Genomic DNA, 14,686 nt, shown 5'->3' with positions numbered 1-14,686 from the left:
TTGTTTTCAAAATCGAGTTTTCCTCCAAAACCGCTTTTACCCACAAAACCGTTATTTTGGTCAGCAAACCACTGAACCACTTGGTTAACCATTCAAACTGTTCAAACCGTTCGAACCGTTTTGATTGTTTTCTAATTTTTTAATTTTTTTTGTCAAAATGGGCCAACCATTCGGGTCAAACGATCGAACAGTTCGAACTGGTAACTGGCCTCTGATCGGTTCGGACACCGATTCATTTTTAAAAACCATGGAACCAGTCCTTTCTGAGCTAGAACAATGTTTTAAAAAGTACTGAGAACAAATTATAAAAAATAATTAAAATAAAAATGGTCAAAAACCGTTAAATGGGTCGAATGTGTTGATGATTCAACTGTCTAGGTCAATGGCTTGTTGACCAATTCAACGATTTTTTGCTGATGATCGGGTTTAGGGTAAAACGGAACTAATTGCTTAGATGATTTCTGGTCTAAATTGTTTGACCGTCCAAATCAACAGCAGTTCGAAAACATTTAACTAGAAGATGGGCCGAAGAGTTTGCCTCCCTCTTAACATGTGAAAAATGAACAGATAAGTATAAAGCCACTTTTAAGCAGTTTTAAACAAAAAAGCTGTTTCCAAAAAAGCACCCACACCTTTATAAGAAAGCTAGTGCACTACTAGATGTTGTCACTCTCTAAAACAACTTTTGAAAAAGTTCAAAGACTAGGCCAACAGGAGCCCTAGAAAGGAAGTTAGCACTTCCCCTTGAACTGAAGTGGATATAGATAGCGGACCACATTTAGCAGCAAAAAACATCTACCCTGATTGTCACGAGCCAAAACACCAAAACTCGTAGATCCAAAGCAGCGTCCACATTGATTTTTACCCAATCATCCTTAGGGGGACACCACGAATAGCTATCAGCTCCGCTTCCGGAAGCTAAGGCGTTGTATTGGTGATAACAAAACTACCTGAGTCAAGTCAGTAACTCCTTCAACTAATTCTACAGCGTGCAGTCGATTTGGGTAAGAAGCTCTAAAAAAACAGTCATTTCTCATCATTCATATATTCTAGAAAAGAAATTTAGCCAACAAATAAAAATTTATTTTCTTATTTTAATTATAAAATTATTTATTATTATATACAAAAATTAATATAATGTAATTAAATTCGATTAGACTCGTGAGTTTTCTGAGTCAAGCTGCTTCATTGAACTCGAATTTAGCTCGATGAACCAATGAACTTTTATATTTGGTTTAAGCTTGATTTCAATGGAGCTTTTCAAGAACCGAACTCAAATAGCTTATAAAAGACTTGATTTGTGTCCAGTCCACCCCATAATTGGAGACCCATTGCTCTATATCTATGAGTAAGAATTAGCGGTTCATAAATTGCACTTGCTTAACGATCACATCAAAGATCAATAAGTCATCCATTGGGAGGTGTAGCCTCAAACAACCAGGCAACTATCTCTTGTATTTTATGTCACCGATATTTTCCATGTGTGACACTGGGTGAACCTGGCTAGCTGTGCCCAGCAAGCATTAGCAATGTGTCGTTGTGAATAGATCGGGGGTCTTCAATGGGCTAAAAACTTAAAGCCATTTCTAAGAAATGGCCTATATAGCCTTGATTTCAATTTTCAGACCCCCGATCCAAGAAATGGCCTATAGCCTATAACAACTCTATCATTTTGACAATCGTCTTCCTACAATTCATTCTGCCTACAATCAATCAAATGGTCTCTCTCTCTCTGTGTCTTCGGAAGTTCCAAAGAGAAAAAAAGGATCAAAGGGGTTAGGTGTTGCATCCTTTCAGACTCTCTCCCAAAAAGGCACCTCCACCTAATGAAATGAGTTGTTAATGGGTTGAAGGGTGGTGAAATCCCAACCCATCCAATCGCCACCTGCTGCACCATTTGTTCCATTTTCAATACTCACATAAATGATTCATTGATTTGTGCTTTATGTAGAGTAGCGGCGACTCCTGGTGCATTTGGCATAACTACTGATCAACATTAGTATCAAGAAACTATCAATATTTTAATTTAATTAATGCCACAGTACTACTCACTAACCTCCATTCCCAACCCAACATCATTTCTCTACTACATATTCCACCGTGCCAAATCCACATCTACCCTCCTAAAGGGAACTCACAGTCCACTACTCCCTCTAAATTTAGCTGTTCATCCCCTAAACCTACCCCACCTCATTTTATCTAAACTAGACAAATGTAAAAATACAATTGAATTCAACCAAATCCATGGCCTCATCACCACCACTGGTATGTTTCTCAATGTCTTCTTCGCAACTCGTCTGCTCATCACAGCTGCCTTCTCTTTACATCCTCCAAACCTCCCTTTGCCGTATCTCCTCTTCAACCAAATCCCAAACCCCGACGTCTTTTCCTACAACATCATGATCAAAGCCTCCATGCTCACTTCAAACCCACTCAGTTCCCTCTCCTTCTACCACAATATGCTGCTCCAAGGTCTCCACCCAAATGAGTACACATTTTGCTTCCTACTCACCTCATGTTCCCGTGCTCCGTCTCTCCAACAGGGCAGACAAGTCCATGCCCATTTTATAAAGCATGGTTTCGACGTTGGGACCTTCGCCAGCACGTCTCTCGTGCACATGTATGGTCAATGCGGGGACCTCAGCGACGTCGCACGATCGTTCGACGGAATGCGTCACAGAAGTAATGTCTCATGGGGTGTAATAATCGACGCCTATATCACCCTTGGGCTTCTTTCGGACGCCTTGCGATTATTCGCGGAGATGAGGAGTTTAGGGGTTCATGCTAGTAATGCGACTTTGGTCAGCATCTTAAGCGCTTGCGCTAAGGTTCAAGATTTGGCACTTGGAAGGATGATTCATGGCCATGCTGAAGTTAGGGGCATGGAGCTCAATGTGACCCTAGGAACCACCCTGGTTAACATGTACTCCAAGTGCGGAGCCATAGAGGCGGCCATGGACGTCTTCTCGACCATGCCCACGAAAAGCGTGATGTCGTGGAGTTGCATGATCAATGGGTTGGCCATGAATGGACGTGGCCAAGCGGCCATCGAGTTATTCAGGGAGATGCAGAGGTTAAGGGTGGAGCCCAACAGTGCAACACTCGTCGGGGTCCTAAATGCATGCAGCCATGCAGGGCTAATAGATGATGCATTCGCGTACTTCTCGTGCTTGAGTGACACTTACGGCATCGAGCCAAATGTCAAGCATTATGGGTGCATGGTGGACCTCTATGGCCGAGCAGGGCGGCTTGAGGAGGCGGTAGAGGTAGTCAGAACCATGCCGATGAAGGCCGACGCTGGAATTTGGGGAGCTTTGCTTGGGGCGTGTAGAGTTCATGGTAATACCAAATTGGGAGAGCTTGTAGCAGCGCAGATCATAAAAGTACAACCCCATGGTCTATCCGGATGCACAGGTCTCTCCGATATGTATGCCATGGATGGTCGGTGGGATGACGCCGTTGGAGTTAGAAGGATGATGATGGACGTGGATATTGGAAGAGAAGCTGGATGGAGTGCCATTATGTAATCTAATTAACTAATTGCATGATGCATTAGTTCACCCAGGACCTAGCAATGCATCCAACACCAATACTGCTATAAAGAATCTGTGTGACCAAGGGTGCATGACATGGACATGAAGGAGAGCCGAATCCTCCCCTGTAAGTATTGATATTCTGATTTAACTTTTATGACATGGACATGAAGCCAAGGCAAGTATCGGCATTATATATAGTAAAAATGTTCTGCTGCTTTCCCACCTCCTACCCATTTCAAGCTTTCAATGTCAAGCAAGCCTAATGACTTGCTTGCAAAAATCCACCTTTGTAGAGATACCTAATGTCATAGAGGGAATGAACTAAAGTGTTGTAATCTTTAAATCATGAAAACAGCCTCTCTATGTATTTGCAAAGGTAAGGCCGTGTACATCTGTGCCACTCGAGACTGCGCATTGGTGGGAGCCTTGTGCACAGGGCTGCCCTTTTTTGTTGTATTCTTTAAAAAACTTAAGGTGTTCTTCTTTCTTCCCTGGTCCCTACCCATGACCTTCTCAAGTTATTCAATTAAGTTTTACAATTTCTTAAGACTCATCTTCCAATAGATGCAACAAGCAATCTGAGTCAAGATCATTCCCTACTTCTTTCATGTGTTGAACAAGCATTTCCAACCCTCTGTACACCATCTCAATGTGGGAACCCACCTTGTCACCAACTACAAAGCTATATACCTGATTCCCTACCTCAATCCAACTCACTCCTGCCTCTTTCTTACACCCTATCCCTCTCATCAACTTCCTCACTTTTGCAAATTCCCCCCACTTACCATCAGCAGCATAAATATTTGATAGTATAACATAAGTATCAGCTCCATTAGGCCTCAAACTTAGAATCTTCTGAGCAGCCAATCGACCAAGATTTGAATCTCCATGTGCCTTGCAAGCTCCAAGCAATGCGCTCCAAACAGAGACATCAGGTTTGAATGGCATTGCCTCTATCAGTCGATAAGCCTCCTTGATCCTCCCAGCACGTCCAAGCAGGTCCACAACACACCCATAAATTTCTTGATTTGGGGTTACATGGTAATTGGTAGCCATAGAATTAAAATAATTCAAGCCTTCAGATACAAGCCCAGCATGGCTACAAGCACTAAGAACCCCCATAAACACAATTTGATCAGGTCTGATACCAGAATCCAACATCTTGTTAAACAGTCCAATTGCCTCTTTTCCATATCCATGGGTTCCATATCCCATCATCATTGAAGTCCAAGAAACCAGGTCTCTTTGAGGCATCTCATCAAAGATTCTACGTGAATCATCTACACATCCACATTTTGCATACATATCTATAAGAGCATTATCTAATGGTAAGTTCCCTTGAAGTCCTCTTTGGAATATCCCTCCATGAATTTGTTCTCCGCAATTCAAAAGTGCCAAATTAGCACAAGCTGCTATGACACTGGTAAATGTGAAGCAATTCGGGCTAAGGCCCTCTGATAGCATGTGCAAAAATAGGTTAAGAGACCAATCAGAACCAGATTTTTCATATCCAGCAATCAATGTGTTCCATGTGATCAAATCTTTCTGTGGAATTTCATGGAAGTAGCGATTTGCTTCAGATAAACTATTGCACCTACAGTACATGTCTAATAAAGAATTTGCAACAGGGAGGTTGAAGTCAAAACCACATTTGATCACCATAACATGCATCTGCTTGCCGAAAGATGGGATGCCTATAGAAGCACAAGCTCTGATTGCAATGGAACAGCTGAAAGGATTCAGGTCCACTCCCTCCTGTTTGTAATGAAAAAGCAAGAGTAAATTAGATATTCAATAGTGTGCGAGAGGATGAAACTTAGAAGTGAAATTACTGAAATATGAATACCCATTTATCTCTGTTAATTATTAAACGGCTTGAAGAGACTGCTGGGGAGTGTATCTAGAAAGATGGAGAGGAAAAATATAACTGCATCTTTAAGTAAAAGGCTCTTTTTGAAGCATTGAAGGGGGACGGCCTCATTCTCCTTAGAAGGTAAAGGTCACCTGTACTCGGAAGCAATTACTAATTCCACTGTATGGAAGACTGCAAAGGAAAGAACAACTGTATCATATGCGTCTTTAGATGATTAGGATCCATTTAGTAATAGCTAAAGAAGCTGAACTGAATGACTTATTGATTTGCCTTTTTCTTTTGGTAATTTAGGAAAAGAACTAGAAGCCCCTACCGGCCTACCGGGCATGGGGTGTAGCACGATCCCACATATCACCACTATTGATTTGCCTTTTAGTGGATAAAATAGTCATAGAATAAAATATGTAGGGGTATAATAATCAACATGTAATTCAGCCATTAAGGTTAAGGTGGATTCAAAAAAAAAAAAAACCAGCCATTAAGGAGCTCAACAACTTATTTAATGTCATTCAGCCATTAAGCAATGAGTCATTCAATTCAGCCACCTTAGTTGCTCTAAAATGACCCCGTGTGGAGGTTTTATGACTATGAGAATCATAGGGGAAAGGACAAGCTTCCAACTAAACATAGTGGTGGAATTAATAGATTCGTAAGGTCATTTGAGAAAAACGATTGCTTTAAATAAGAGAATGTAAAAAACCTTGGCAAAAGAGTAGAAATGATGAAAACTTCAAAATTTACAAAAAAAAAAAAAAAAAAAAAAAAAAAAAGCTAAAAGCAAAGTAAAAAAGTAGTATGAGAAGCTAAAATTGAGGCATGTGATAAACTTCATCTGTTCATCATAAGCTAAGGACCAGGGGCACAGGGAGGGAAAAAATAATGTTTGTAAATTAACAAAGATGGCAAAGAAAAAACTTGGCTCGTGTTAAATGTATCAAAGATGAAGATGAGATAGTTTTTGTGAAAGATGGGAAAACTTACGCACAAGAAAAAAAAAAAAAAAAAAACCTCGTCTTCATCACTGTTACTGTATTAACAAAACAATGTTAACCTGGCAACAGATAATTTGGGAAAGTGGTTTGTGTTGCTGTTTCTGTAGATAGGATGGGATGGGAACGAGAATTGGAATGGGATCTGGTCATCTGGGCTTGTACTCCAGTTCAGGCCTATTAGCGAAATGGGCTAAATTGGGGTTGGTTTTTAACTAAAAATTAGCTTAGGCCCACCAAAAATAACAATGCATCATTGAATCGAAGTATGGAACCACGTTTGAGATGAAACTGAAATACCCTCGTGGCTCCAGAATTCAGATCAAAACATCATCATCATTATCACCACAGTAATAATCATAATAATATTGTAGTAATATATAAGTTTTTGTTTATTTAGGAGATCAGAGATGATTTTCACAGTTGAAGTGTTGAACCTGAATCATTCGCCTGAATACTCGAAGTCCACCATAGACATCTCCTCTGTGCGTGTATCCGGTGATCATGGTAGTCCACGAAACGGCGTTCTTCTCACGGATATGCCGGAAAACCATGTATGCATCGTCCATGCTAGGACAACACGTTGCGTACATGTCCATGAGCGTGTTCTCCACGTATATACATCCATCCAGGCCGTGCTTGAGAGCCAAACCATGAACCATCAGCCCACAGGAACAAGATTCCATGCCTTTGCACGCCTTGAGAACGCTTGATATGGTAAACTCATTGGGGTCCATTCCTTGGCTTGTCATCTGGCAGAACACGGCCCATGCGTTGGAGTAAAGACCACGAGAAGTGTATCCAGATATCATGGCCGTCCATAGTACGACGTCTCTGTTGGGAATTTCGTCGAATAGTTTACGTGCTTGTTCAAGCAGTCCCCTATATAGAAAGACCACGGTCCAACGGGGCGGGGGAACGAAGGACTGTGCTGCATTTGCACCTGCCACCCCACCTCAGGCCCATAGACTGAACCAAAGACGATGACACGGTGGAAGCCCATAATTGTGATTGGATCGGCTGCTCACTAGCGCGCCCCACCGCCCATCCCATCCGCGGACGAGGGATATCTCCCTACTTGTCATGGGGACTGGGGAGATACTCCCAATGCACGGATAGATGAGCTGTGGTGCGCTCTCTGTGGGCACCGGACCCCGTCCCGGAATAACTTGTCCTTGGGCACCAGTCTTTGGTGGAGTCCTAGTAAAGACTAAAGAGATTGGTATTTGGCGTTTGTGGTTTCATACATACAAGGCTCACCTCAACTTATCCCACATACGGATCTGTTCTTCACAGAGTGCTCTTCACACCGATGACTTCACAATCACATCCCACCATATATTTTTTCGTATTAAGAACATCTCTCTATGAACAATATATTCAAAGTATTCCCGTTGTTGTGGGAGGAGCCTACACACCGATTTCACAGCTCCATTCCACTGTCTATTGGGAACATATTTCCATGAATAACAATACAAAGTATGATAGATGTTCTCGATGCGAGCCCTAAACGCATTGTGAGGTTGGTGTAAGGAGTGCTCTATGAGGAGGAGATTTGGACTCGCCCCACACCGCCAGTGACACATACATAAGCCCCATTGGTTCGATGCATGGTTTTTAAAACTGGACCGGATGGTTAGATCGAAAAACCAGGAACCGGTCACTTAACTCGTCCCGTTTCACCCCAAAATTACTTTTTGGCCAAAAACCATTGATTTTGTCAACGAACTGCCAACCTAGGCAGTTGAATCATCAAATCATTGTCCCAAACAACGGCGTCTTTTGATTGTTTTTTTTTAATTTTTATTATTTTTTTAATTTTATTTTGTTAGAACAAACTATCCTTTTGAGCTGGACAATCAAACCATTCAACTCAAGACTAGTCTTCAAAACGGTTCCCTATCCAATTCAATTTTAAAAACCTTAACTCTGGTGCAAGGCATTATCATCACTCCTCATTTGTTACCCATAAACTGTTCTCATATTCTTACCCCTCATTTGTTATTCACGAACTGTTCCCACCTCCTTATCTACAAAATACTGCTCTATTGAAATATATTTCCATGAATGACAAGGGAACTATAGTGTTCTGGGCAGAGATGTTGGAACAGCTTGATGGTACTACATCAAACCCTAGGAAGAGTCTAGATCAGCTACCAATGACAGAATCTCAATGTACAGCTGTAATGGGTTGTTGGGACCTTGTCTTGGTTACTGATCCGGTAACAATTATTTTAACCCAAAACTTTACTTAGGTAGGGAGCGATGGTCTAAAATTTTAATAGTTATCCGGTGCATTTCCTTACCCACTCAATCCTGACCAAAAGCAAACACTAAAACAAAAACATAAAAACCATCAATAAATACGGAGAAGAGGAAATTTCATATGATTTTCTTGAGCAAATTCGTAAGCTCACGTTGGAGCTCCTTGAGAAACTAAAAAACATAGTATTTCTTTTTGGATATGCCCATGTTGGCAAAAAAAAAAAAAAAAAAAAAATCAGCACACCTACTTACTTTGTGAAAAACTAAAAAGTTGTCAATACACCGGTTTTGAGTTGGGCCCCATCAAATCAAAATCAATTTGGATGGATTATAAAGATCTTGAATTGGACCAGTCTAAAATTAATGATCTAAAGTATTTATGAGATTGGATTGTATCAGATTGATTTATATTATGTCATTTATTGTAAATAAATAAAAGTGCATAATTGATTCATGTAATTTGGTGTGTTTATGTGTAAATACCAGTAAACTGGACACTTATAAGACTCGTGCTAGTTTAGAATCTCCACAGCCGTTGGATAGATCTAGGGACATTTATCTTATTAAGGTTGACACTGATGTGCTACCAAGTTGGTTAGGGTGGCTGTTTTAATTATCAGAGTGAGACCTGAGGTACATACAATGTGAGTTTTCTTGAAACTGAACCAGACCAAATTCTAGTATTGCCTTAGACCTTGGAGATAGATGGCCAAAACTGGAATGTTACACATGATCCCTAGACTCGATTATGGTACTTCACTAGGTGTCAGATTGGGTTGTCTTTGATATGCGAATCAGTGAGATCCTTAGAGGGGGTCAAAATTTGGGTATATTGGGACAGTCCGAAAATTCATTTGAGTGGGTGATCTTAGTGATAGGATCAGCTCCTTTGTCGAATAAAGTGAATGATCAGGGAATGCACTCTTTCTGATGGAAACCTAAACTACCGGCAGTGAATTTCAAATGTGTTTGAAATTTGGTTTTGTAAAATATATTTATATAGAGATATACTTGTATATTATGGTTTCAAATTGTTTGCAAAAAGGTTTTAATTCTCAGGATCCATGTGAGCAGAGAGTGCAGCATTGTACCTTGCAACCGAGGGAGATGTCCTCTCTTATCGGACAATGTATGATCATTAAGTGCTGAGAGGTTAAGTGTAAGACCATTGAGGGTAATACCTGATGGGTTAATCTTGCATCTGCCCATAGTCCTTGGATTTTCATAAGGTTGTTAGACCCAATGACCATTTAGTGTAAATGTTGGGCCCATTAAGAGCCCATGGTGATGGATTTAGGGGTTCATTGTATTCTACAATGAATTCGGCCAGGCCTTGTAACAGAGACTGGGCTGAACCCATGTGGTTGATGTATAAATCGATGTTAGGGTCTCATGCCATACAAAGAGAGCCAAGTTAGCCAGTAGATTAAAGGGTAAGTGAAGAATATAATTTAATGGACCTAAAGCCCATTTCGAATTGGGCTTAAATTAGTTAATTAAAAGGGGGCGAAAATCTGATTTATAACCTGATTAGGATTAGCTGAAGGATAATATAAGTCTTATCCATTTAAAAGTCCAGATCCAAATATCAGATTTGGATCAATAAATTCTCTCCTAATTGGATAGGAGGTTGATCCAAAAAAGGCTATAAATAAGGGACGAATTCTCTAGTTGAAAGACACTCTCTCATACTTAGCAATTTGCAGAATTCTCCTCATTTCTTGCTGCCCTTACCCAATTCGATTTCCACCTGTGGAACTGATCAAGAAAGGTTTTTGATATTGTTTCTTGCCGAAAGAAACAATCCGAAGTCGTGCTCACCAACCCTTGTTCGATTCTTACTGAAGAATTCAGGTTCTTGTTGAAGAACCATCCTGCTGATCCTACTTCACCATACACTGTGTCATCTTCAGTGGAAGTGGGTTTTGGTCTTTGCTTTGGGCATGAACACCTACATTGAGAGTTACTTTTACTTTATGTCAGGTATATCTCTCACTTCCCTTTTGGTTTCAAATCTGGTATGGTTTTGATTCAAGAACGACTACTGAAAATGCAGTTTTCTAAATTAAGGAATATGATTCCCGGATGGGAGTGAAAGAACTTATGAAATTTCGCCCAACCTTCCTACAAGGTTCGGCCATTCATATGATGGATCTCCCATCCCTTCACCATCTGTATTGGATTTATATTGAATTAGATTGGATTGAATCAATATCCGATCCATTGATAAAAAAGAAGAATACAAGTGTTAATGGACCATGTTTGTGTTCAGCTTGGATAGTCCAAACATTGAATTGGATTAGATCCAAAATGGTCTAAAATATTCATCTGAACCTAGTCCATTTATAATAAATTCATATTAGATCGAATCGGATTGGACGAAATTCAGTCTAATTGACACCTTTATACTCGTAGAATCCCTAAGTAATAAGGGACCACGGACAAGGAACTTTCTCAAGGAGAACTTCGGCTAAGCACTTGTTATCACTCTCCAACTCCACCTCATTGATACCCTTGCTGTTAACAGACCCCACTTACATTCAGCGGTAGTAGTTATAAAAGGCAAAACAGCAGGCCCCATTTGCATCTCAACTCACGTAACAGTATGATACTCTCTTTCCGGGAATCATCAGGAGGGTACGAAATACAAATTCTGAGGTTAAAATTCTTCCAGCGTTATATTATGCCAATCACTTAACAAGGAGTGTGATTTATATCCTTTACGGGTGGAGGGCCTTACCATTGTCGTATTGATTGGACTGTATTCACAATCATCACGGTTAAAATACGATAATTTAATATTCAGATTTTTAAAATGTGAAAATTCAATACCTGTGTTAAATAACTGCTAATCAGTCGTTAAGTGATATTTGAAAAAGATATAAATGTTTTATCTAAATTTTTTTATCAATTATCTAAAAATTAGTATTTTTAAATCTTTGCTTCTTCTATTAAAGAAAGTTGAAGTCACCATGGTGTCCACTCAAACAAACATAACCCCAACATTCTTGAATGGAAGAAATAATGACACTTGAAGGGCATTTGTATCCTTTTCAAATGTCACTTAATGGTAGGTTAACTACTAATTAATGACAGGTATTGGATTGTCATATTTTGAAAAGGTGAATACTAAATTATCACAAATTTTAATGTTTAATGACCAAAGTGGCACTAGGCACAAAGTACAGGATATTAATTGGGAATTTTCCCTTAAAACTATGTTTAAGTCTTTCTTTTATTTTAAGGGGTAGAGTTTCTACTTCAATGGTTGGTTTTAAATTAAAACACCTGAGGATGTGTTTGGTACTATATAATTATAGCTGTTTTTTCTTGAAGTATTTTTCATAGATTGATCAATATAAATTGGTGAGTTATGTATTGTCATATCATATTTGAGAGTTATTTCAACTAGAATGATTTAGATATAGTTACCAATTTGATGTTTCTATAGATAACCTTTCAACTATAAATGGACTCAAATAACAATTATATGCCAATTTACCTAAAACATTTTAAATAAAAACAGCAGTGGAACCGAATGCAGCCTCGAATGGCACTAATGACTCATGACTTGTTTTAGGTAGGCGTACATTTGAAATTTGAAACATCCACACCCACAAGCACGAATACCATCAAAGCAAAAGAAAAGTCCAAATTGATAAATCCATTTCCATGTTTGTCTATGATCCCTAAAGCAGAAATGGAGATGTTCCCAATGTACAGCTATACATTGGTAACATCTTCCATGTTTATACGTGATCATTTATAGGGAGATATTCCCAATGTACACCTAATGGAATTGTTAGAGTGAAGTAAAAAGCAGAAATTAAGGGAAAATTATTTTTTTGGATTTTGAGAGGGGGAAAGTTGGTCAATGGGATTTTGATTCCCATTGATAAAAAATCTTATGATCTGTTTTTCAGATTTATATAGAGAGCGGGGAAAGTTTATTTTCCTAGGTATCACTTACCCGGGATAAATGATACCCATCTCTTAGGTGAGTAAATAACTTTCCCACCTTGGGAGAAAAATTATCAACACTTGAAAGAGACAAAAAATGCTCCTTGTAATAATGGATTTTTATGGATAAAATAGTCATTGCCTTATTTAAATAAGAAATAAAAGAACATGGGTAAATGCATTTACCCAAGTAAATCTTTATTGGGAAACAATTACCTGGGTAAGTGCATTTATCCGGGTAACTTACCGAAATGCAAACGAGGTCTAAAAAGAAAAAAGAGAGAAAACATGTACCCCGGAATACACATCCAAATTTTAAGTGAAAAATTAAGAATCACCAACATGGTTTTCAAAATCGGACCAAAAAACTAAGAAATGATCAAGTAACTCTGGTTCCGTTTCACCCTAAAACTGCTTTTTGATAAAAAGCCATTAATTTAAAATCAACGACCCATTAATCCGTACCATCAAACCATCAACCCAAACAATAATTTTTAGCTATTATTTTATTTTATTTTTTATTTTTTAAGTGAGAACTGACCGTCCATTACCGTTCAATGGTTCCATGTCCGATCAGATTTTAAAAATTTTGATCACCAATATGTGTTTGTTTGAAGTTTGAACATAAAGTACCCTTGCTTATCTCAAAACATCTACAACCACATATATATTTTTTTATATATAATATAGTTTTAATTTTGTATTGTCCATTCGGTGGGCTATTTTCTATGCAATATTGATTGCGTTGCCGGTTGTTACATTTGGCAACACTTTCAATGTGTTAATCTCTCTTTCCCTCATACACACGCAAGGACAAGCTTGGAATTGAAAAATAAAAAGGAATGCTACTACTAATCTAATTTACTTCTGACATCTGGAATACTGTCATCATCTCTTTCCGCGTAGGTCCCACGTCTGATTTTACTGATAAAATTTCTACGTTTGTGGGGTCTGATGCAATTTTGAAAGTATTATTTCATCAAAAACAAAGTCTGTGCTTGGCTTGAAATAAAAGGTAAAGGTAAGAACCAATCGGTAAATAGGGCTGTCAATAACACCCAATCATCTGATGTCCAACATTCGATTACTTGATGAATATTAAAAAAAAAAAAAGAAGAAAAGAAAAGCAGATCTATTTGTCATTGGATGCACCGTAGTTAGTTTAATTTGATTTTTCTTTGATAAGGGAGATTAACTAATACCCAAAAAAAACTATAGGCTCCGTTTTGAAAGGAGTATAAATGCAAATATAAAAGAGTGTAAAATTTTATATTTTGTATTGTTTTGTATGTATTTATATTATATATTTGCATTTATATTCTTTTTAAATTGAGCCATAAAAGAGATTACAGACTTGATGTGAAAAAAAAATTGGTACTATTAAGGTTTTTAAAACTGTACTAGACATAAAACCATTTTAGGGACTGGTTCTCAGGTTAAATGGTCCGATCATCTAGTTTGAGCAAACAGTTTATTCTAACTTAAAAAATATAAACAATCAAGAACCGTTGTCTGGATCGGCAATACAACTGTTTGGGTCAGTGAATTATTAACCAAATCAATTGTTTTTAGCCACAAAAATAATATTAGGGTAAAACAGAACTGACCACCCATGTGGAATTTTGGTTTTGTCCTCACAAAATCTATTTTCACACCGTCCTTGCTTCCCTTCCAACCGTGCTGGAAATATATTGGATGTTCCCAATGCACGGTTGCTAAGGGCTGTGAGAATGATGTGAGGACGGATTTTGTCTGTGTAATTATGTGATGTACAAATTTTGTGAAGAGAAACTAAAGCAAGATATTTTTAATTGGTCCAAATTGAATTCAGTTCACCTATGTTTAAGTTGGTTAACACCATAAAACCTGTTTTCGTTGAGATCAATAAAGTTGATATTAATGTGTATTTACATAAAATTAGGGTTTGAATATAGTGACAGAAAGACCTGATATCAGAAAAAAAAAACCAAATAAACAGTATTACAAAAGTGGGAGTTGATTGGTCAAAATTCATCAAATCATTTTAATTCATTTTATTTATAAAACATATTATTTTGATAATT

General features: G+C 38.4%; 2 protein-coding genes across 2 annotated transcripts; one reads left to right on the top strand and one right to left on the bottom strand.

The window, feature by feature from the left end:
• The first annotated feature begins 1,643 nt into the window (after positions 1–1,643).
• LOC148867797 (pentatricopeptide repeat-containing protein At5g48910-like) lies at positions 1,644–5,675 on the top strand. Its single transcript, XM_088974783.1, has 2 exons — positions 1,644–3,660; positions 5,165–5,675. Exon 1 carries the CDS (start codon positions 2,034–2,036, stop codon positions 3,525–3,527), a length of 1,494 nt encoding a protein of 497 aa, XP_088830909.1. The 5' UTR covers positions 1,644–2,033; the 3' UTR covers positions 3,528–3,660; positions 5,165–5,675.
• Positions 3,628–7,278, bottom strand: PGN (Tetratricopeptide repeat (TPR)-like superfamily protein). Its single transcript, XM_088974782.1, has 2 exons — positions 6,836–7,278; positions 3,628–5,291 (listed from the first exon to the last, which is right to left on the bottom strand). Exons 1-2 carry the CDS (start codon positions 7,208–7,210, stop codon positions 4,080–4,082), a joined length of 1,587 nt encoding a protein of 528 aa, XP_088830908.1. The 5' UTR covers positions 7,211–7,278; the 3' UTR covers positions 3,628–4,079.
• Positions 7,279–14,686: the final 7,408 nt, after the last annotated feature.

Source organism: Nelumbo lutea, chromosome 3, assembly GCF_056320005.1.
Source record: "Nelumbo lutea isolate HS-2025 chromosome 3, American lotus-T2T, whole genome shotgun sequence".
NCBI classification, from domain to species: domain Eukaryota; kingdom Viridiplantae; phylum Streptophyta; class Magnoliopsida; order Proteales; family Nelumbonaceae; genus Nelumbo; species Nelumbo lutea.
Note: the sequence above shows the minus strand (reverse complement) of the source record. Positions and strands in the feature narration are given on the sequence as shown.

Excerpts from the sequence above, each read along its gene's own strand:
- LOC148867797 (XM_088974783.1), top strand. The coding sequence starts at position 2,034 with ATGCCACAGTACTACTCACTAACCTCCATTCCCAACCCAACATCATTT.
- PGN (XM_088974782.1), bottom strand. The coding sequence starts at position 7,210 with ATGATATCTGGATACACTTCTCGTGGTCTTTACTCCAACGCATGGGCC. Across the intron at positions 5,292-6,835 it reads TATTCAGGCGAATGATTCAG|GAGGGAGTGGACCTGAATCC; the intron begins GTTCAACACTTC and ends CATTACAAACAG.